This window comes from Schistocerca gregaria, chromosome 10 (genome assembly GCF_023897955.1).
Source record: "Schistocerca gregaria isolate iqSchGreg1 chromosome 10, iqSchGreg1.2, whole genome shotgun sequence".
Lineage (NCBI taxonomy): Eukaryota > Metazoa > Arthropoda > Insecta > Orthoptera > Acrididae > Schistocerca > Schistocerca gregaria.
The window spans coordinates 73,019,874-73,044,936 of NC_064929.1; the positions used below are offsets into that span (position 1 = coordinate 73,019,874).

The 25,063-nt window shown below is 43.5% G+C and overlaps 1 protein-coding gene across 1 annotated transcript in view; it reads left to right on the forward strand.

Moving 5' to 3' along the window:
- LOC126293341 (uncharacterized) overlaps positions 1-24,685 on the forward strand; it is a 56,974-nt gene extending 32,289 nt beyond the window's left edge. The window contains exon 4 of the mRNA XM_049986533.1: positions 17,637-24,685. Coding sequence (XP_049842490.1) covers positions 17,637-17,813 — 177 coding nt within the window. The 3' untranslated portion in view covers positions 17,814-24,685. The remainder of the gene's footprint in view (positions 1-17,636) is intronic.
- Positions 24,686-25,063: the final 378 nt, after the last annotated feature.

The following is a 25,063-nucleotide window of genomic DNA, read 5'->3' on the forward strand; positions in this document are numbered from 1 at the left end:
CTCGTGGATAAATGGACAGTGGCACTACAGAATTGATCAGAAGTTTTTATCTTTGACGTACTGTGATCGATAGTTATATTTTATCCTTGACAAGGTTTATCTCTGCTATCACGTGAAATCCACACCACACCCACTTTCTGCAGTATTTAGGCCGACTCGTCAGTTGGCAAGACTCAGCACAACCAGGAGCACCTCCGACCTCCGAAGATGTCCAACGTAGCTTTGGACGAAATGTCGGGATAGAAGAGTTCCGTGGACCATGGCCATACAACCCGGAAGAATTCTCAGCAGCTACAATTTTTATAGCAGTAATGGATATTGTATGGGTACAGGTTATGATAGCGCTTCTATGTATTGTATCTTCTTTGACCTACCTCTGCTGTCGGGTTGGGGATGCCCCGTCAGCTAGCAAGTGGGGTGAGCTTTTGCCGCTTACAGTAACTGTGCGCAAGCAGGCAGTCTGTGGAGCGAGGTCTGAGTGAATACACATGAGTCGATGTCAATACAATCGGAAAGAAACATATACTACAATGAAGAGCCATCCATTGAGATTTGTTCTAACTCAGCACATGCTCAATATGTCCACCATTTTGTTCCCTAACTTCCTTCAAATGAACACTGAAGTTAGTGATTACCCTACGGCACATGTCTTCCGTAATTTCACTGCAAGCTTGAAGAATAAGTCTTTTGAGCTCCATTAAATGACGTGGATGTTTGGGAAAAAAATTTTTCCTTTAGGTTCCCCCAAAGAAGAAAGTCACACGGATTGAGGTCTGGACTAGTGGGGGGCCAATTTTGTCCGTCATTGAAGCGACCTGGAAACCTGAGTGAAATGATCTGCATGTCAAAATGCTCGTGTAAAAACTCCAACACAGTGTTTGCAGTATGTGGCCTTGCTCCATCTTGCATCAACCACTGTGTGTTGAAGGGCAAGGCAGTAGCAAGATGCTGTGGAATGAAGCTATTGCGAAGCGTGCTCAAATAATGCTCGTTATTCACAGTTTCTTCAAAGAAACAGGGTCCAATAAGTCCGTGACTGGAAATTGCTGCCAACTCTGTAATCCTCGGAGCACAATGTTGTTGTTCGTGAAGCACTTGTGGGTTTTCAGTGGCCCAAAAGCGTACATTTTGTTTGTTAACCACACAGTCTAAATGAAAATGCGCCTCGTCTGAAAACCAAACGTTGCTGAGAGTTTCTTCCCTATCCTCCCCCCACTGAGCAAACAGTAGTCTCTGCTGCTTGTGTTCTTCAGTGAGCTTCTGTGCACAGGTCATCTTGTATGGGTACATATGGAGGTCACTTTAAAGAATGCGTTGAATGGAGCGTCTGGATATTCCCAGTTGCACTGCTGCCTTTCTACACGATTTCCCGGGACTTCTATGTACAGCAACTCGTACCACTTCAATATTCTCTGGCGAACGAACAGGCTTAAACCGAGGTCGCTTCGCTTCAAATACTGTTCCTTCCTGTACAAATTTATCGTACAACATGTGGATGGTCTTCTTGCAAGGGACCCATAGTGTATTAAACTGTTGTCAAAAATGCCTCTGAGTCACAGCAAGGCTTTTCGTTTCATGAAAAAGTAACACAATTGCTGATCGTTGCTGTTGTCAGTCTTCCATTGTCAGCCATTGCTGCTTACTAGTCTCCTAGCGACAGTATCGTGAATTACACGTCATTTGTTTTTCTATGCTCTTCTGGTACTGCTGTAGAGATCCCAACAGCATATCCAACTTGCGTCATAATTGTGAAAGAAACAATTGGTAACACATTTCGTATGCCACCCTGTAGATGTTATGTCCTTCCCACATTCTTTGTTAATCAATATTAATGTAATTTCTCTGGCCACTGGTGCTTCAAAAATGACTTTCTTCAAAACATTTTTTTTTATTAAAGATTAATTTTGATTTGTGGAAATTGAACACTGTATCCACAGTAAAACAACCATTCTCCAGATGACATCCACTGTCTGCGAGCTGTTTCCGAGAATTTCCTTTCTCAGATAGTTCTAATGCAGAACTGATTCACAGAAAATGTGTGCACTAAAGTTAATAGAAAAGAAACTCAAAATTAATATACAAAACTCATTAATAAATTATGAGGCAGATTTGCTGACCAGTACATATCTTCAGCAGGCGAAATGTTGTAATGACCAAATCCATGTAAGATTGCAAGAAAAAATTCACCTAAGAATGAAGATTAGCTGTAATCCTTGTAACCTCAGTAGAGTCACAGAGCACAAGCTGTTTTCGTCAGTCCTTTAAGAGATAATACGCATTAAGAAATTGCTTATTTCACATACACTGACTGTGAATTGATGGTAGAAAAGAGATGCAGTCGTATATCATCATTAACTAAACAGCCTCAGTGCCATATACATAGGACCTGAAATGACCGGCAAGGTAGAATTAGAGAGTTACAGCAAACAGAAGGGGTCCAGTGACAACAACTTTGGATGGATGAGCCTACAGAAAATACTGTGTAAGTGAGCAGTCAGATAGATAATGTGAACAAGAAAATTAAAGAGGCCTTTGGATAACAGAGAAACAGCTGTATGAATATCAAGAGCTCGGATGGTAGACCAGTCCAAGCAAAGAAGGAAAAGCTGAAAGGTGGAAGGAGTATATAGAGGGTCTGTGCAAGGGCGATAAACTTGGAGGAGGGCAATGTTATAGAAAGGGAAGTGGATGTAGAGGAAGAAGAGATGGGAACTGTGATACTGCAAGAAGAATTTGAGAGAGCTCTGAAAGATTTTTAAGTTGAAACAAGGCCTCAGGATTAGACAAGAGCCAGCCATGACAAAACTCTTCCATCTGGAGTGTTAGACATATGAGACAGGTGAAATACCCTCAGACTTCAATAATAATGTAGTAATTGCTATTCCAAAGAAAGCAGATGTTGACAGATGTGAATAGTATTGAACTATCAATCTAATAAATCATGGTTGCAAAATACTAACAAGAATTCTTTACAGAAGAATGGAAAAACTTGTAGAAGATGACCTCGGGGAAGGTCAGTTTGGATTTCAGAGAATGTAGGCACATATGAGACAATACTGATGCTATAATGTACATTAAAAAATAGGTTAGGTTAAGGAAAGGCCAACCTACATTTATAGCATTTGTAGACTTAGAGAAGGCTTTTGACAATGCTGACTGGAATATTCTCTTTGAAATTCTGAATGAAGCAGGAGTAAAAGTGAAAGGCTATTTGCAACTTGTACAGAAAAGAGATGGCAGTTACAAGAGTCGGCATGAAAGTGAAACGGTGATTGAGAAGGGAGTGCGACAGGGTTGTAGCCTGTCCCCAATGTTGTTCAATCTGTACACTGAGCAAGCAGTAAAGGAAACCAAAGATAAATTTAGAGTAGGGATTAAAGTTCAGGGAGAAGAAATTAAAACTTTGAGGTTTGCCAATGACATTTTCCCCCCTGTGGGTTCGGGGGTAAGAATAGGCCCACGGTATTCCTGCCTGTCGTAAGAGGCGACTAAAAGGAGTCTCAAACGTTTTGGCCTTGTGAGATGGTCCCCTAACGGGTTTGACCTCCATCCTTCTAAATTTTCCGAAGAGCGAGCCGATTGGGGAAGGGCGCCTTACAAGGAGCGATGTGTCCATCAAGCATTACCATCTCTAGCCAGGTTTGTCGTCATCGCTTAGCAGTCCCGCTCACCTACCATCTCTTGGGCGTGGATTTGTTCTTGGGTGCGGTTTCTTGCAGTCTGCTATGCTGTGTCGCTTTATGCGCCAATGACGATATTGGACTACATCACCTAAAATCCAGCACGGTAGCCAGTCCGTTGTGGTGGGGCCGCCATGTACCCTGTTGGTTGTAGCCCCCTGACTACACAGGGATCGCTCTGCTGATGCCAGCGCCGTTAACTCCCCACGTATGCCAAGGAGTAGATGCCTATCTCCTTGGGGCATTGGGACTCCCGGCAATGGCCATCCTGCCAGGTGGTCGTTGCTGAGGCTGGGTGGCGCCCGTGGGGAGGGCCCTTGGTCGGAGTAGGTGGCATCAGGGCGGATGACCCGCAATGAAGCGTGGTACATCATCTCTTGCTGGTGGCCAGCCGCCAGCAGTCTCTAAGCGTTCCAGGGCTCAATACAACGCAACTACATATGACCCCAAATCGTTCCCCTCCCTGGCTACACCATGGGAGGAACGAAAGACTAAGGATGCCAGCGAACCATACTCGCCCCGCTACCTGGTGTGTACGAGAGCTGATGGTGAATCCTTTACATCCATGAAGCCTCAGTTCTTCGTCGAGCACTTAGAGGACAAGTTCGGGGAGGTGGAGGGCTTGTCCAAAATGCGCTCGGGCTTGGTTTTGATCAAATCGGCGTCCTCCGCCCAGTCCCGCCGGTTACTCGATTGTAACAAGCTGGGGGATGTTCCGGTTACAATCACGCCCCATAAGAGTCTTAATATGGTCCAGGGCATAATATTCCATCGGGACCTTCTATTGCAGTCCGATGACGAGCTTCGCGCCAATTTAGAGCGGCGAGGTGTTCACTTCGTCCGGCGCGTACATCGTGGTCCAAGGGATAAGCAGGTTGCCACCGGTGCCTTCATCTTGGCCTTCGAGGGTGATACTTTACCTGAGAAGGTCAAGGTGATGGTCTATCGTTGTGACGTCAAGCCATATATCCCTCCCCCGATGCGGTGCTTTAAGTGCTGGAAGTTCGGGCATATGTCTTCCCGCTGTACTTCCGGCCTCACATGTCGAGATTGTGGACGCCCATCACATCCCGATACTCCATGTGCTCCGCCTCCCATCTGTGTAAACTGCGGAGAGCACCACTCACCTTGCTCGCCGGACTGCAGGATCTACCAGAAAGAGCGCAAAATCATGGAGTATAAGACCCTGGACCGCCTGACATACACTGAGGCCAGGCAGAAGTTCGAACGCCTCCATCCTGTTCGAATGACTGCCTCTTACGCCGCGGCTACTACTGTTATGGCCCCATTGGCTCTCCCTCAGACTGCCACCTCTCAGAGCCGGAATGCTACACCTGCCCCCTTGATGGTGGGGGGCACTTCACTCCCTGCTGCTCCTGCACTACCTGCCTCAGGAGCAGCAACCGCCCAACCATCGGGTACATCAGTCCCCACTTCTAAGCTGGGGAAGCCTCAAACTTCCCCTGCTCGAATAGCACGGAAAGGGTCCCTTGGGTTCCTTCCTTCCCAGGTTTCCGCCTCTGGGAAGGGTGACGTCAGCCAATGGAAGAAAAGCAGACCAGCGGCTGATCGCAGGGCTTCCCGCTCCTCCTCCGTCCCGGAGACTGACTCGCTGGAGCCCTCCCAGCCAATGAAACCCAAGGACCAGAGAGACAAGACGAAGAAGAAGACCTCTAAGGCCAAGGACCACGCGGTGGCATCCACCCCACTGCTCCCTACAGGCTCTGCGTCCGGGGATAAGGTGGAGATCCGGGCGTCCGCTGAGGACCTGGATCTCGCCGGACCCTCAGACGCCATGGAAGCAGATTGTACTGGTCCTCCATCGGTGGCACCAGGTGACCCAGTGGCGTGATCTGCCTCCTCGGCCCCTTCACGCCTTTTTCGGACATGGACAAAGCAATACTCCAGTGGAACTGCAGCGCTTTTTTCCACCACCTTGCTGAGCTTCGCCAACTCATTAGCAGTCACCCTTTCCTCTGCATTGCCCTACAGGAAACTTGGTTTCCGGCAATGCGGACCCCTGCCCTACGTGGGTATCGGGGTTATTACAAGAACCGGGCAGCTTATGAGAGGGTATCTGGTGGAGTCTGCGTCTTCATCCTTAACTCTGTCTACAGCGAATGTGTACCTCTTCACACGCCTTTAGAGGCTGTCGCTGTAAGGATGTGGTCGCCTCAGCCTATTACTGTCTGCAGTTTGTATCTTCCGCCAGATGGTGATGTCTCGCGTCATGTGTTGGCTGCATTGATAGCACAACTGCCTCCTCCTTTTGTGTTACTGGGCGACTTTAATGCCCATAACCCCCTGTGGGGTAGCGCCGCGATTACTGGCCGGGGTAGAGATGTCGAGACTCTTCTCTCGCAGCTTGACCTCTGCCTCTTAAACACGGGAGAGCCGACACATTTCAGCGTCGTCCATGGCACATTTTCGGCCATCGACCTTTCTATCTGCAGCCCCGGACTTTCACTATCCATCCACTGGAGTGTCCATGACGACTTATGTGGTAGTGACCATTTCCCCATCTTTCTGTCACTACCACAGCGTCACTCTTCTGAACGCCCCTCCAGATGGGCTCTGAATAAGGCTGATTGGGGCTTGTTCTCCTCTCTCGCCACTATCGCACCTCCTTCCCCTGACACCATTGATGCGGTGGTTCAGTCGGTCACCACCGGCATCGTTTCTGCGGCGGCATCTGCGATTCCCTGTTCATCCGGGTCCCCTCGGAGGAGGACTGTGCCTTGGTGGGCGCCCGAGATCGCAGAGGCGATTAGAGATCGCCGGCGGGCTCTTCAACGCCATAAGCGGCACCCGTCCTTGGAGAACCTCATTGTTTTTAAACAGCTCCGTGCCCGTGCCCGACGCCTTATTCGCCAACGGAAGCAGGAGTGCTGGGAACGGTATGTTTCCACCATTGGCGTCCGTACCTCTGCATCGCAGGTTTGGGCTAAGATTAGGCGACTCCATGGCTATCGGCCGCCTGTCTCTGTCCCTGGGCTTTCGCTGAATGGAGTGGTGTGTACTGACTCCGACACGATTGCGGACCGGTTAGCAGCGCATTTTGCTCAGTGTTCCGCATCTACAAATTACCCACTGGCCTTCCGCTCCCGGAAAGAGCGGTTGGAAAGTTGGAGGCTTTCCTTTCACACGCGCCACGCGGAGTCGTACAATGCTCCTTTCAGCGACTGGGAATTCCAGAGTGCCCTATCTGCTTGCCCTGATACGGCTCCTGGGCCAGACCGCATCCACAGCCAGATGCTGAAACACCTCTCTGTGAATTGCCAGTGACGCCTCCTAGATGTTTTCAACCGCATCTGGGTTGAGGGTGTGTTCCCGTCTCAATGCCGAGAAAGCATCGTCCTCCCCGTGTTGAAACCTGGCAAGAACCCGCTGGAGGTGGACAGCTACCGCCCCATAAGCCTCACCAACGTTCTTTGCAAGTTGCTAGAACGTATGGTGAGCCGGAGGTTGAGTTGGCTCCTCGAGTCTCGAGGCCTTCTGGCTCCGTCTCAGGGTGGGTTCCGCAAAGGCCGCTCTGCCGTCGATAATCTGGTCTCCCTAGAGTCTGCCGTCCGTACAGCCTTTGCACGCCGCCAACATCTGGTTGCCGTCTTCTTCGACATGCGGAAGGCGTACGATACGACTTGGCGATATCACATCCTGGCCACACTTCATGGGTGGGGTCTTAGGGGCCCGCTCCCGATTTTTATTCAGAATTTTCTGTCGTCTCGTTCCTTCCGCGTGCAAGTTGCTGCGTCCCATAGTTCCTCCCGGGTCCAGGAGAACGGGGTCCCACAGGGGTCTGTCCTCAGTGTCTCCCTGTTTTTAATTGCGATCAATGGGCTCGCTGAGGCAGTGGGATCGTCCGTCGCAGCTTCGTTGTATGCAGACGATTTCTGCCTCTACTACAGCTCCGCTGGCATTGCAGTTGCTGAGCGCCGGCTGCAGGGCGCTATCCGCAAGGCGCAGTCGTGGGCTGTAGCGCACGGCTTCCAGTTTTCGGCCGCTAAGACCTGCGTTGTGCATTTCTGCCGGCGTCGCACGGTTCACCCTGAGCCACGCCTTTACCTTGACGGTGAACCTCTTGCTGTGGTAGAGACGCATCGGTTCTTGGGACTGGTATTTGATGCCCGGTTGACTTGGCTGCCTCATATTAGGCAGCTTAAACAAACATGCTGGCGGCATTTAAACGCTCTCCGTTGCCTTAGCCACACCGGATGGGGTGCCGATCGGTCCACCCTTCTCCAGCTGTATCAAGCGCTGATCCAGTCCCGCCTTGATTATGGGTGTGTGGCTTATGGTTCGGCGTCGCCATCAGCGTTGCAATTGCTGGATCCCATCCATCACTGCGGGATCCGACTCGCCACAGGAGCATTTCGGACAAGCCCTGTTGACAGCTTACTTGTGGAGGCTGGTGTTCCTCCATTGCGGATCCGGCGCGACCGACTTCTGGCCGCTTATGCTGCCCACGTTTGTAGCTTGCCAGGGCATCCCAACTACCGTCTCCTGTTCCCGCACTCGATCGTCCATCTTCCAGACAGGCGGCCCCGGTCAGGGTGTACGATCGCGGTTCGCATCCGGGCTCTACTGTGTGGGATTGAGTTTTTTCCTCTCCCGCCTGTTTTCCGGGCCAATCTCCGTCTGCCCCCTTGGTGTGTGCGCCGACCATGCATTCGGCTGGATTTGGCACAGGGTCCGAAAGACTCGGTCCCTCCGCCGCCGCTTTGTTGCTCTCCTTGCCGAGTTTCCCGGATCTGCCGTGACCTATACCGACGGTTCGATGGTCTCTGGTCGCACTGGTTACGCTCTTACTCTAGAGGATCATTGTGAGCAACGGTCGCTGGCACCCGGGAACAGTGTATACACTGCCGAGTTGGTTGCCATCTATCGCGCCCTAGAGTATATCCGCTCCCGCTCAGGTGAGTCCTTTGTCATCTGTAGTGACTCCCTGAGTGGTTTACGAGCTCTTGACCAGTGCTTTCCTCGTTCCCGTCTGGTGATGGCCATCCACGAGTCGCTCCATGCTCTTGCCCGTTGCAGCCGCTCCGTGGTCTTTGTTTGGACCCCAGGTCATGTCGGCATCCCGGGCAATGAGCGGGTTGACACGCTGGCTAAACAGGCAGTGAGTTCACCGGCTCTGGAACTCGGCCTTATGGAGTGTGATCTCCTGTCGCTTTTGCGCAGAAAGTGCTTGGTGCCTGGGGTGACGAGTGGCGCACCCTGCCCACGCCCAACAAACTTCGGGCGGTGAAGGAGACGACCCGTGTGTGGCGCTCTTCCATGCGGGCCTCTCGGAAGGACTCTGTCGTCCTCCGCCGGCTGCGCGTTGGCCACACGTGGCTGACGCACGGCCATTTGTTGCGCCGGGAGGACCCACCGCTATGTCGCTGCGGGGCAGCTCTGACGGTGGTCCACATTTTGGTGGACTGCCCGCTTTTAACAGGACTCAGGCAGACGTTTGCGCTGCCTGATACCCTCCCTGCCCTTTTATGTGATGACGATGCTATGGCGGACCTCGTGTCGAGTTTTATTCGGGCAGGGGGTTTTTATCGTATGATTTGAGTGTTTGTCCTTCTATTTCCTGTATTGACTTGGGCCTTTGGCCTGTGGTTTTAAACTGTGGGTTTTAATGTCATTTGGTGGTTGGCTTTTCCTTATTTTCATGGTCGGCCAACCACCTTCACACTCGGTGCGATTTTAGTTCCGTTTGTCTGGTCTTTGTCTGCCTTTCTTGTATTGTGTCGTCCCTTCTCTCAGTTCTCCGTTTTTAACGACTGACAGTTTTTATTTCGTGTGATTTTATCGTGGAACAAGGGACCGATGACCTTAGCAGTCTGGTCCCTTCAATCCCACACCCAACCAACCAATGACATTTTAATTATGTCAGAGACAGAAAATGTCTTGGAAGAGCAGTTGAACGGAATAAGCAGTGATTTGAAAAGTGGGAAAAAGATGAACATCAACAAGCAAAACAAGGATAATGGAATGTAGTCAAATTAAATCAGATAATTTAGATTAGGAAATGAGACACTTACAGTAGTAGAAGAGCTTTGCTATTTGGACAGCTAAAAATGTATGTTGGCCAAAGTAGAGAAGATGTAAAGTGTAGGCTGGCAATGACAAGAAAAACATTTCTGAAGAAAAGAAACTTGTTGAAATCGAGTATAGTAAGCGTATGGAAGTGAAACATGGACGATAAACAGTTTAGACAAGAAGGGACTAGAAGCTTTTGAAATGTGGTGCTACAGAAGAATGGTGAAGATTACATGGTTTATCACATAGCTAATGAGGTGGTACTGAATATAATTAGGGAGACAAGACATTTGTGACACAACTTGACCAAAAGAAGGGATTGGGGTAAAAGTCATAGAGGGAACCAAGAGATGAATATTGTGAGCAGATTCAGAAAGATGTAGGTTGCAGCAGTTACTTGAAGATGAAGAGGCTTGCACAGGATAAAGTAGCATGGAGAGCTGCATCAAATCAGTCTTCAGACTGAAAACCACAACAGTGAGCAGTCAGACTCGGTTAACTTTGTCCACTAAGGAGGACTTGCATAGCTTGGCTCTGGGCTAGGGTTATTGATTTCCATTGTTCATTTGTCTACTGTTCCTATCACTTACATTGTGAAGATTACTTGAACCTAAGGGTTTAATTAGAACAATAGAATCTGACACTTACGTGGTTCTTGGTTTGTAGTACCATACATTATCGTACATACCTGAATCTTAATAAGGTTATAAGCTGGGATGGCTGTTTGTTCTGGTAATTGGTTGTTAGCATCATCTATATCTTACACTTACTGAAGTCATAAACTAGTGTCTATGCTTTTCTGCATGTTTGTTGCTAACATGTGCAGAAGCAATATAACACAGACCATTAAACTGACCCAGAGTCTTATTTTCCTTATCATACCCCATACCTACCTCCTTAGCCCAACATCCGAGTTATTTTGTACTGTCTCCAATCACAGGGCATGAAAAATCTCAGCTCGACCCTGTCGCTGTTTCACTCCTGTACACGTCCGCTCGTGTACTGAGAGACAGACGACCGAAAATTCCCCCTTCACCTCCGATCGGAGCGTGAGCTTCTAGACTAAGTATGTCTCGACCCACGTCAGATTATGATAGTGTGCCGATGGATACATGTAAAAGAAATACGTGTCCTAGCTTTTGTAACTAATAATTTCTTCCTTGGGGGAGAAAATAGGGATAGTCTGGGAAAGATCAAAACAGAAGTGCAGGTCACTCAGACTCTAGGACGAGAATGAGGATGTACCCTGTTTCTTACCTGAGGTAATATAAGGGGCGTTCAAATGAAACCCGGTCACTAGTGTAAAGTAACGGTAATGATTTTATTAACTCAAAAATGTAGTTATACACAGTACACATACTCAAAAAATAGTCACCTAAACTGTTGGCACATTTATCCTATTGTGACACTAGCCAGTCGATTGCATCCTTGAAGAAGCTAGTGGGTTGCTGTCGGATCCAGGCCTGGACCCAGTCATACACTTCATCATCCGTCGCAAATCGATGTCCGCGAACAGCTTGTTTTAGTGATCCAAACACATGATACACACGGTGAAAGGTCGGAACTGTGTGGTAGATGTTCCAGCATTTCCGACCGAAACTGCTGCAATGTAGTCTTCACTGCATTGGCCATAAGTGGGCAGACATTATCGTGCATGAGGACAACGCCATTGGACAACACGCCTCGGCATTTCTGCTTGATGGCTCGTATGAGGTTGTGTGAAGTGGCTTGATAACACTGAGTGCTGATGGTGGTTCCCCGTTCCAGGATCTCGACAAGCAGTGGGCCATTGTGGTCAAAAAAGGAGGACATCGTGACCTTACCATAACTGGTGTGCACGGCCTTTGATTTCTTTGGAGGTGCTGAAGTCGCATTTTTCCACTGCTTGCTCTGATACTTGCTTTCTGGTTCAAAATGGTGACACCATGTTTCATCACCTGTGACAATATGTGGCAGAAAGATGTATTCCTCTTCACGATAATGTTGCAGATGACTCAACGAGTGCCATTCGAATATTGTGCCATTTGGCGGTCAGCGGTCAGATTTTCGCAAGTTCAAGTGTTGATGCGTTATGATGTGGGCGGTGCCCACGCTCATACCCAGTAACTGATGGATCTTGTCCACGATGATTGTGCAGTTTTCCAACACTAAAGCATTCACTTCTGCAATCATTTCAGTGTGATGAAATGATGAGCCTGTCCAGGATAAGCATCGTCTTCCAGTGACTCGTGCCCCTCAAGTAATCGCTTGTGCCATTCCACAACACGTGGACGACTCAGACTGTACTCACCGTGCACAGCCTTCATCCGTGAATACATTTCATGGCCTCCAACTCCCTCTGCTGCCAAACATTGAATCACTTCTCGTTGTTTCCGCTTACTCGCCTGCACGTTTTGTAGTGGACGATAACTTGTGTGACCATCTTCTCTTCAGTGTGAAACCACACTGGCACTATGCAATATAAACCGGTGTGCACACATCAGTCTCTCTACCAATAAATGGCGCCACCATACCTGCATTTAAGTGGTGACACCTTAAGTGTAAGGCTAAGGTAGATGCACTGGCCAGGTTTCATTTGAATGAACCTCAATAAACAATAGTTCTGAAAGGTGTGACTGAAGGTATGTACTAGCCAGTGATTTTGTCTCATAATTTCTTAGTTTTCTTTACTTAATTTTCATTTGATACTAGGAAATACATTGACTTTCATCACAATACAGGTCCTTTTTTATTTTTTTATCTAGATGGTTTTCAGTTACATGCTACCTTTCCTTTTATGCGTTATGTTTTTATGTTTATAGACCTTGATTTGAGGACTTTTGCTGTTGTAAATACACTGACAGACAAAAAAAGAGAAGCACCAGAAAAAGAGGAGGAGGAAACAAAATGAAACTTCTTGGGTTGATGTGGTAGACGATGTTATTTGAGTGATTACATTTACTGGAGTGTTTTTTCTCATCTGTCTGTGTGTTTTAGTTGATGAATGAATGCTACAAAGCATATTTTCTGTGGTTGCATATGTCATAAAATTATTGGGTGGGTGCATAAGTTTGAAGAGTATTTCCATAAGTTTAATAGACACAACAGATACACATAACAGAGACTTTAATCATCAATAATATGTTATCTTTCATTATTTCCAACAGTCTGCCAATGTTGGGGTAACTTTCCAATTCCACGAGTGTATAAACTGTGTTATTTTGAGGCAACGAACTTGTCGAGCCATGTTCATAGCGCATTTTCATCTGGAAAAGAAGCTGTTCGAAGGTTGTTCAAAAGAGAGCAGAAAAACTGAAACGCTGAGTGTGCAAGATCTGGTGAATAAGATTTGGTGTGGAATCACACCTCAACTCCTGTGTAGTGATTTTTGTCTATGTAGCTTAATGTTGGGAAAGGGGGGGGGGGGGGGTGTAGTTGTGAACCAGCATCACTTTGTGCAGTTTTTCTGGTTGTTGTTCTCCGATTGCACCTGCAAGACATATCACTTGTTGACAGTAGCTGTCAGCAGTTGTATGTAAAGTTGTTGCTTTGTGTGGACTTGACCATTCCTTTCTTTTCATTTTGTTAACATAAAGTCACCATTTTTCATCACTACTAATGGTACAAGATACGAATGGTCAGTGTTGTTCACAAGCCAATTGATGATGACACACACACAGATTTTTTGTGATTTTGGCTTACAGCATGCAGAACCCACACACCTGATTTTTGAATCTTCCTCATTGCATGCAAATGTTGCACAATGATGGAATGATCACAGTTCATCACATTTGCCAGTTCTTGAGTACGCTGGCATGTATTGTTGTGGATTAATGTGTTTAAACCATCTTCATCAAATCCTGAAGGTCTTCCTGAATGTGGAGAGTCACTAGAATCAAAACAATCCTCCTCAAAATGAGAAAACCTTTTTTGTGCTATGCACTGTTCAGTGGCATTATCCCCATATGAGCTGCAAATGTTTCTGGCTGCCTGCGCTGCTGTCACTCCTCTTTGAACTCAAACAGAAGAATGTGTTGAAACTGTTCTGATTTCTTCACTTGGCACTCCATTTTCTAACATCCACAGCTCCACATACTATCTCTAAATGACAATATGTAAACTCTAATCGCAACAATAAATGATAAATAAAAAATGACAATTGATAAACAATTGATAAACAAAAGCACTATTAGTTGAGTAGCCCATAGCAGGTGGAGGCAATAAATTCATCATCCCTTCTCACAGATTACCTCGTATTACCTGCACATAATAATAAACCATTTCTCTGACAATATGCTGACTATAACCAAACTGTTAATAACAACATTTAAATATTACAATTGTCTTTCATCATTGAGAAGGGCAGAGATTTTGCTTAAAATTAAAAGGTGTACTACTTTGCTTCCACCGTTTTTTCCCCAACATTTGAGACTTTGATGACAGAAATTGGTTACACATGTATCATTCAAAGTATTTTCCATTGCCGGCTACTACTTTCTCCCATCTTCCGGGCAGTGTACGAATCCCGCATTGAAAAAGTTATTCACCTTTTGAAGCGATCCACGAATCGATCCATTTTGTGACTTCTTCATGGGATTGGAAGTGTTGGTCAGCCAGGCCATGCGCCATTGATCTAAACGGGTGATAGTCGGAGGGAGCAATGTCTGGAGAATATGGTGGGTGGGGTAGGACTTCCAATTTCAACGTTTCCAAGTATGTTTTGACCTCTTTTGCAACGTGGGGTTGAGCGTTGTTGTGCTGCAAAATCACTTTATTGTGCCTCTTGCTGTATTGCAACCATTTGTCTTTTAATTCTCTGCTCAAACACATTTATTGCATTTGATAATGAGCACCTGTGATTGTTTCACGCCTCATAGTACACGATGCCGAGCTGGTATCACCAAATGCAGAGCATGATCTTGGAGCTGGAAATATTGGGTTTGGCCATCAATGTGGAAGCATGGCTGGTATATCCCCATAATTTTTTTGCATTTAGGGTTATCGTAATGAACCCATTTTTCGTCCCTGGTCGCAATACGATGCAGAAATCCCTTCTGTTTTTGCCTCTGAAAGCAACTGTTTACAGACACACAAACGCCGTTCAACGTGTCTTGGTTTCAGCTCACACGAGACCCAAGTTCCTTCTTTCTGAATCATGCCCATAGCCTTGAGACGTTTTGAAATGGCTTGCTGTGTCACTCCCACTAATCGTGCCAATTCTTCTCGAGTTTGACATGAGTCTTCTCAGCAATGTCTCCAATTCTCCATCTTAGAAAACATTCTCTCTTCCACCACTATGCCGGTCTCCGACGTTAAAATCACCGTTCTTGAAGGTTGAAACCACTCACGCCACATTCTTTCACTAATAGCATCCTTACCATACGTACTTGAGAGCATTCAATGAGACTCAGCTGCTGTTTTCTTCATATTGAAACAAAACAGTAACACCTCCCGCAAATGACAAGAATTAGGCTCATAAACTGATATTTTCAATCAAGAACAACTTTATGATTTACACACAAATCGACTAATGTTTGAATGCGGTAATGTTGATGGTGATCCAAGCTAACTGCCTGACGTCTGCGATCTGTTTCTTTTGACCGCTACTTACTGTTGTCAGCAAAGTTGTACACCTTGTATGTGTTACACCTCACTATTAAAATTTAGAAAGAAATTGGCACTATGAACCCACTTATCACTATGCAGAGTCTTGTACCACAAGGAAGCAAGGGAGAAGATGTTGTTATGGGTGGCCGAGATGCTCTTTCTACAACACAAATGCACATGTGGATTAATACGGTTCTTTATTTACACGAATGTTTACTTAACTTGAATAGATTCCACATGTTGTGGTACAAGCTCATCAGTAATAGTCTTCTTGCAGACAGTATTGGTAATCTCGCTATTACAAACTTTAGTCTCACTGTTGATCAAGTACAAGTCCCACAGTAGTCACTAATCTGGTCGCAATGTTCTGTCATAGACTATGATGAACTAAACTCGCTCCGCGTGTAACTGACTGAAGGCAAACTTGTTAGAGTCAGGCAGTGACTGAGGCCCTCCGGTCAGAGACGGCAGTCTAAATACCTGCTGTCTAGAGGACATTGGTGGTGTGTTTCTCGCAGGTGTGTCTCTGGCCTCTCTCGTGAAACGTGCACTCGATCCGGCACCTACTATCGATCTTCGCATTTCACCTTTGCCAACTGGTGTGCCAGTGACAGCTTACGCCGGTACACAGTATGATGTTGTATCCCTTACGGTGTGAATGGGTGCACTGATTCAGACAGAAAAGAAGTCGTAAAGCCATCGTATCCTCTCCTGAGACGAGCTGGCCCACAGCTGTCATAACTGGTCTTTGATCTCCCAGATACATCCTGGGACTGGTCCCACATGTGTGTTCTATCAGGGACAGATCTGGGCTTCTTGTCGACCACAGGAGTACCTCGACACCTTACAGACAGTTCGAGAGCTGTGGGCATTGCCTTGTCGAAATATGGCACCGTGAGAGGTAACTCGTGAAGATGCAGGAAGTCTGTGATATGCCATTCTGCCATTGTAGTTCCCTCAATCTGCACTATCCTCAATCTGTAATCCTATCTGATGGCTTTCCACACTCTGATGCCAGGAGTAACTCTGCTGTTCCTCTCAAAAACATTCAAAGAACTAGAGCTCACCCCAGATCGCTGCCATTGTCACTAACGGTGGTCATCGGGGGTGGTGCAGAATGGTCACTGAATGGAATGCACTGCCATTCATCAGTAGTCCGCAATTCCCAGTAAAGGCACCACTTGAAATGCAATCATTTGAATTGTGCTGTTAACGGCAGCCTACATGTGGTATGGTAATTCTCTAGTCCAGCTGCTGCTGGTCTCTGACTGATGTTGCAGGGAGTCCATTATTTGTTCAGACGGTGAGTGCACCGAGTATTCCTATCACTGTGTTCTTGTGCAGTTAACCTCGGGGCACATTCATAATCGAATGCCCAACAAATCTAGATACTGCACAATTCGACGGGTCAGCCAAATGGTGACCCACGATGATGTCCCTTTCAGATTGTGTCAGGTTCTGATACCACGCACATCAGTGCACAGCATCTTTGTGTCCTTTGCAGTTATCATTCAACATTTGACACTATTCACACCCCTTATGCAGCCTCCACTAGTCACAGAGAATGGCATCTTCAGTCATCTACATCGCCACCGACGGTAGGTACGTGTGCAAAGTTACATTGACACCCGACAGTGTCATGTGGGTGCTTTCCTCTGTGTGTCAGTCAGGTTTCAAACTTGTGTGTAGTGATTGCAAAAGCTCTAATTGAACATTTAATGTTACAAAACAAATCACCTGATTCAATTTACAAGTTCTGTACAAAAATTATGAAAAAAATTATAATCTGATCGCCACCAACGGTATGTACGTGTGCAAAGTTACATTGACACCCGACAGTGTTATTTCCTCTATGTGTCAGTCAGGTTTCAAACTTGAGTGTAGCGATTGCAAAAGCTCTAATTGAACATTTAATGTTACAAAACAAATCATCTGATTCAATTTACAAGTTTTGAACAAAAATTATGGAAAAAATTATAATCTGACAGAGATTGTAGCTTTACAAAATAATATGCAAGACCAAATACCTGCTTTTGCAGTTACAAAACTGTGATAGATTGACAGGACCACACTGGTGTATGAAATATTTGACAGCTTGCCTCTCAAAAGGTACTAATGATCTGATCGAAACTGCTCGTCACAAAAACTGTACAGGAAATTCTCAAATTCTCCGAGTCACCGCAGTTGTGTCATGTAAACCATTACTGAACTGGCCGATGCGCCCTTACAAAATTATAGGGAATGTTCGAGCACAAAAATATTGCAGCTATAAAAACATAATTAAGCCTACTGCAAACTGGAAGATTAATGCCGATTTGTACTGTATTTGACATTCTGCAGGTGGTCCGTGACTTGGGTCTCATGGTGCCAGATGTGTTGCACCTGGTGCTACCGTTGGTGGAACTGGCGCGCAGCAAGCACCGCGCGTCGGCCAGTTTCGGCAGCCAGCTGCGCCGTGAAATGACGGGCCTCGTCCTGCTCGTCGTGGGCGGCTTCATCGTTTGTGAGCAGCTGTAGTCTGGCTCTGGGTCGGGGTTTGCCTGACCCCACACGGCAGATTCTGATACTAAATTGTGTGCTGCATTTAGTTCTGGGTTTGCTACACTTCTTGCATCTTGGAGCAGATTTAGTGTATTTTGTTGAACTCCACATGTCTCCTCAGAAGCCTTTTGCTCCAGGTCTGGGAGGTGGAAGTATGCTTATTCACTAAGGAAATTAGTTCGTCACTTAATGCTCTTCATTTCTCTTCCATAGATTGTCAACCAATGTTCTCTCATTTTATTTAAGGAGCTTACATGCCCATTTAAAAAATTAGCGAGCAAACTGTCGAGTTTATCTGGGATAATATTATTTCTTCTTCCAATATTTCGACTGATAATTGTATAGCAATCGTTGAGGTGAGTCGCTGGCAGAATTTAAAACATATTTGGCTAAATACTGTGGAGTTAACAGTTTGCTTGCTAGTTTTTTTTACTATTTTGTAGGTAGTTTTACCCTTTTATTCTCTTGACTAGTACAATATTTTGTGCAATTACGTTCTGGAAGTATTACAAAATAGTACCTGCTGATACCATCCTTCTGCTTTGACCCACAATGTCAGCAAATTGGACATACAACACTTGTCAGAATCCGATATGGGAAAAATTTATGATGTTACAAGAATTATAGTCAGTCTTGTAATGCCACATTTGTCGGATTTTTCAACTCGCAACCAAATTGTCACCTTCCAGTTAAACCGAGGCCACGAGTTATGCTACAGATCAGTTTATCACCATAACCTAAGGTTGTAAAAATAGTACAGAAACAAAATAAATATTGCCAGTGTCCTGTACTGTCTCACTTAGCACTCTTATTTCAACATGTGCCATAACAATTTTACATCACAGATCAAAGCTGGCGTCTGGTGTCAGTATGTTCAACTCACCACAGATGTTTGCGGTGCCTTACTTAGCACATAGAAATTGTGATTCTTGAAGTTTTACTAGCAGAGATAATGTTCGATGAGGTTTTAGGAATACAGCCGATTCATCGAGCCATCCTACAAAACGTGTGTAGTATAAGACAAATGGCACAACTGGTTCTTCAGGGAAGTAAATGTAATGTAGCTGTGTATAGTGTCTTTATAGGTCATCTAATGAAACATAACATTCTGGTTACAGGCAATGCCTCATCTTTTGGGAATTTGTGCTAAGAAAACAGTTGCAATACTGCATACATCACTTAATGTAAATGTCGTGTGACTAGGGCCTTCCGTCGGGTAGACTGTTTGCCAGGTGCAAGTATTTTGATTTGATTCCACTTCGGCAACTTGCACGTCGATGGGGATGAAATGATGATGATTAGGACAACAGAACACCCAGTCCCTGAGTGGAGAAAATCTCTGACCTAACCAGGAATCGAACCCAGGTCCATTGTTAGAAAAAGAGCAAGAGCTTGAAAGCTGTGTGAATAATGTTTTCTGTTATGTATCATAAATCAGTCTATATAAGTGAGTGGCTGCCTTTCATTTACTTTACTTTACTTTACTTTACATAATTAAAGAAAATTACATTTACAAAGCCACCCTAATGTTACTCCATGGCAGCATGTGCGTGTTTTCATTTGGATGCTGCATGGAGATTGGTTCATTTTACCTTCTCTGTAAGAAGAATTTTTGCTCTGAAATTTCACTATTGGGTGTCCTGATGCCTGCCACTCACTTCAGTGGCCTGCCTGGAAGAAATAAATGTGAATTGCCTAAAATGACTGGAAAGTTCCTAATTGAAACGTTGATCTGGGAAATACTAATGATATGGCTGCACTCCCAATACCTCACCAAACGTGCTGATGCAGTGTCTAAAATGTACGGTATAGCATAGTGGCCGCAAGCACACCTTTTTTTTTTTATATGCCCTCCAGTTACTTAATTCTTCTCAGCCTCAGAGTACATTCCTGTAGCTGTTTGCTGTTGTGCCCAATTCTGTAAATCATCTCTCATTCCTGATTTGCCACGGATTCTCTTTTGTGAATGTGTGTAAAATAAAAATAGATGTCACCCTTACAGGTGAGAAATTTTTAATTTTGTTCATAAGTTTGTGCAATAATTTCGTGTTATGTTCCAGCCTGTCAGCAGTATTTTTCCTTATAGCTATTTCTTGTTATTTATATAAATTTGCAGTTTTTGTTTGGGGATAATTGTTACATTTATCGAGAACATAATTTTCAATGTTGTCAAGTATTACCGTGTCTGTAATGGAGGCCGTCCAGTGTAACTTACATGTATATTTTGCACTATGTGATTTGTACATAAGGCTTAAAATGAACATAGTTTATATTTAATGCATATTACTATTTATCTGATCATGTTATTGTTGTTAGCGTGTCAATTGTTCCATATTGAGCATATTACTCCTATTTTTACCTTTCTATCTTTGTGTTAACAAAATAACAAGTAACAGTATTTGAAAGAAAATACCAGGAATAATAATAATAATAATAATAATAATAATAATAATACTGGCGGTAGTTTAATTGTATTGAACTGATGACCTGTCTTCAACTTTTAAGGTTATTGCCAGCATTTTTAGGACAGTCCATTGGACTTTGAAAACTTTAAAGCAACGGTTATTCCTAACATATATCCGTAAACATCGAATTCTGAGACAAAAAGAATCCACTGACACTCTATTCGAATACGGATGTATGAAACAGCTGTGCTAACTCTTACTCTTCCAGTGTACATGTTACCTGTGTTCTTTCCAAGGAGTGTCTTTTGCTCTCAGGTTTCTGTTTCACAAGTGTATTCTGAAGCTTATTGTGGTCTTCCTTTTTGTTAAATGTATATATTGATTCTTCATTCTGTCAGTTTGTAAGGTTGCCTCAGATATTTTACTTGTAAACAGAATTATTCTCTATAGTCACTGATATTTTTAGATGGAGTTGTCACAGTTGTTCATAAGAACTGTGCTTGTGATTCACTAAATGAAAATTGCAAATTCTTTGTTTTTTTCTGACAGTCAGAGCAGACGACTGCGGTTTTTAACAGAAGGGGCACTACATTACTAGTGTTCCACTACAGTTTTTCCCTGCTCATCACTGGGCCAGGTTTGACTGTCATCAAAGATGATAATTTGCAGAAAACACAAAAAAAGTACATGACAGTTATTATGGTGGGAATTTAATGTTTGTAGTTTGTATACTATATATGTACAGTGACTTACTCCATCACAGTAATGCCTGTTCTACTGACATTTAATTACTTTCTCAGGGTTTTGCTTTTGGTGTGTCTGTGCCATCAGAAATTATTCTAATCAAGTGCATGAAGGTATTTTGTTTTCGGATAAAGTAACTGGATAGACAAAAAGATCTACTCACTACTTGCTGCAGGACGACACACAGAGAGAGAGAGAAGCTTTTAGGTATGCAAGCTTTCGGAACCAGTGGCTCCTTCTTCCGGCAGAAGAGTTGAAGGATATGGAAGAGGGACGAAGGAATTTTTCTTCAACAATAATAAGAAAATGTAGATCTTTTATCTATCCAGTTACTTTATTTTGTAAAAAAAAAAAAAATTTAAAAAATCACTATTTGTGTTTGTTGTAGCACTTAATATTTTATCATATTTTATCATTGCACTGAAATATAGTAACATCGTATAGAGAGGCCTATTTTGTATATGGTGTTTATTTATAAAACAAATAATTTGTTGTCTTCATGTTTACTGTGTGTGTGGCTTTTTTTTTATATAGGAAGAATGTGGTAATCCCACAGTGCTGGGTAGGCAAGGGTCATAAAGGAGATGCTGGTATGCCGTATTTATTTATCTGATCAACCTTTCTTATATAACACACATAGCAGCATCATTTCGATCACTGCACTGCACACAGCTTGTGAATCTGGTTATGTTATGGATAAATACAAAAGTCTGGTGCTATAACATACAGAGAAATGACAGGGAGCTCATTAATTCCCCCATGAATAGTGAACTTCTGTCAACAGTGAATTAAACAAGATCCGTGTAAAAATGCTTGCTACTGCCGCTCTTTCTCTGACAGGCTCTTTCTGAAAAATTACTTGTAGCAGTGGAAGCCATCAAGTTGAATACCACATTTTGGATATGACTTACTGACCTTAGTATCTTATATTTGGTCTTCTCAGTAGGCTGCATGTCAGGGATCTTTTCTTTTTTTTTCATTCCTTTATTTATTTATTCTTTGGCTTCTGCTCTTTAACTACTTGCAGAAGACTTTAACTTTATCACATACAATTTGATTTCTCCTTATTCTTCTCCTGTATCGTGTTTGTGTCTTTCCTGAAAAGGAGACGAGCTGTTATACCTTTCCTCTTTGTGTGTGTCAGTCTATTCCGTCCAAAACAGCCATCCAAGATTGACATATGGTCTAGTTTAATCATTTTTTTGCATGGCTTTAACAAGGTATTGTGAAGCCGGCATGTGATTTTTAAATGATCAATAAGAGTGATAAACACAAGCTTTTTTGTATATTACAATTAAGTGCTAAATATTTGGAGAGAAATATCCAGTGCTTGATTTGATAGTATGCCATACCTGTACCTGTGGCCAAAAAAGCATTAAAATAATGTTTCAAGACATCTAAATTAAAAAAAAAAAAAGAAATGCCACAAGGCCACAGTACCAGAACCTCTGTTTTTACAAATCAAGCACAGCATTGATCAATAATAGTCTTAAAAATGCTATGATCCGTGTGACTACAGCATCAATAAATCTTTGCAATATACATACATTTTTGTAACTGAACTGCGTGATGTATATGAGAATTTATATTTTTTTAAAATGGAAAAAATGTGATTATTATGAATGCCAAATGTGTCACTTTCATAAAAGAAGTAATTAACTAATATTCATCACTTGACTGCACTCAAAAATTGAGAGAGAAAATAAAAATGTATATATTTTGCTATTAATTTGTGTGACCATTATTTTCCTGTTTTTTGGAATAATTTTTTGTATCAAGTTGTTCAAATGTACACAACATGTTACATGTAAAATGTGTATTAGAAGGCATTTATCATGGAAATAGCTGCATGTCATGGTAGTCATATTTTTAGGCATGAGAGCTTTTGGATTGGGGGGTTACTTAAAACTATTTATTACTTGCAAATGAAACTGATCAGTATTTCTAGGTATTGGAGGTGCTGAGATGACGTCTCCAGAACTTTCATGTATCTTCTCTCAAGAGATGGGGTGGTAAATTGTCAGCTGGTGATTATTTTACATCTCTGTAGGGTACATAATCACATCCTAACCATCATCTTCCTGTTGTGTTTCTTCAACACTGTCTACTGGTTTGTTGCAATTTCTTATATCACCACCTTTTGTCTGATTCAGTTCTGGCCTCTCTTCTAGTATATCTTTTTTTTTTTTTTTCTATCTATCTACTACAGCTGATACCCTCTGCTATCAGTTCTACGTTTTCTAATCTCTGCCCACTCTTACAATTTATGTGGTCTATTGCTCCTTGACGTATATCTACTGTAGTAGATATATCTTTAAGTAGTTCCTTCTAGTAATGGATTCCGTAGGCATCTTTCTTTGCATGGTCTATCAACTATGCCTTTCACTCTATGACCTACCTGTTCACTTAATTTTTAACACCCTTCTGTATCAGTACATTTTAAATGGTTCCAGTTAGGTTTTTGACACGGCCTTTGTTCCACTCCATACAATTTGTGCTCCAGATGTACACGTTTGAGCACTATTTCCTTATTTCCATATCAGATTTGACATCAGTAAAGCTTTTTGGTTGAAGTACACTATATTACTTGCTCCTTTCTTGATTGGGCCATCCTTTATTGTCTTTCATAGGGAAGAGAAGTTACAACTTCTACAACTGTTCTAATCACAATTTTGATGTTTACCAGGTTCCTATTTGCCACTTGTTCTTCATAAAGTTTCTGGTAGTTCCACTGAATAATCTTTCTGTCAACCTGAAGAGTGACACTTTATGAATCTTAACATTGGTATCAGATCCTCTTGTGTGTTTATTGCTTTTACAAAAGTCCCTATCATCCCCCACCCCCCCCCCCCCCCCCCACCCCCTGCCCACAGCATGTGTGTTAAACTTGCCAGTGGCGAAGAGCTACAGACCTGCCTCACATCATTGTCTTTCTCACTCATATTTTATGACTCCTCCTTTATTTTTGGAAATATTGTAAATTAATTCTCTCTCTGTATTCATCTCATATTTGAAAATTCTTTCTAGGTCTACAAATGCAATAAGTTTGTCCTGAATTAGTCTTCCTTTCATTAATAAGTGCAAGACCAGATTTGGCTCTCTGAAATGTTTACTTGCTTAATCTTTCTTCAGTGCATCTGCTGTTCCAAACAGCAGTGTATGAAAGTTAGATGTCTGACTGATCACCCACTAGTTTTTAAGTTAATTCATTGTCACATAGTAGAGCCCATTAAAGAATTGTAATGACATGTTCTGCATTAACAGCCAATGCAGGCTTCTTTGGTAAATGAAAATAATGCATTGAGTATACTTTGGTAGTGTGATGGCAGCATCTTTCTGGAAATATGAGGGCAGATTTCCAGTTTATTCCATTGGTTTTGGTAACTCAGAAAGTCTCTTACTGATCCTTGCTCTTTTTTTTCAGTCTCTCATCATTCAGTGCTCCATACTGGATAAATAGTTTCATACTGCCTAACCATTTTCAGTAAAACTTACCTTCAGTGTACTGCTACCACCCATCTTTTCCTACTCTTCTCATCACACAAAACTCACAGTTGAAACATTCTTTTTCCATCTTTCTTCAGGCATTTAACCAGCTCAGAACCAATTTTTAATATATTCTGAGTGACTGTTTTGCCACATAATCTGTTAAAATTTTTCACTTGTTATGCAAAATAAATTCTTTTGCATTTCACAATATCAGAACCAATTTTTAATATATTCTGAGTGACTGTTTTGCCACATAATCTGTTAAAATTTTTCACTTGTTATGCAAAATAAATTCTTTTGCATTTCACAATATCAGAATTTTTTCCCCTTCAGACATGTTTTGTTGTCAAACGTATTGAAGCACTGTAATAAATTTTACTATGCTGTAGCATAGAAAATAATGAAAACATTACCACATGGAAAGTGCAGCATTTCAATTTTTATGAAAGCATACATGTTCATGCTCTGTTGGTGGAACCATTGCCACTATTGAGTGTTCTATACAGCTTTATTTCAGAATTTAATAACATAGCAGTGAATATAAATGTCATCTTCCATGGATCAATGTGAACTTCCACATCTTATCAT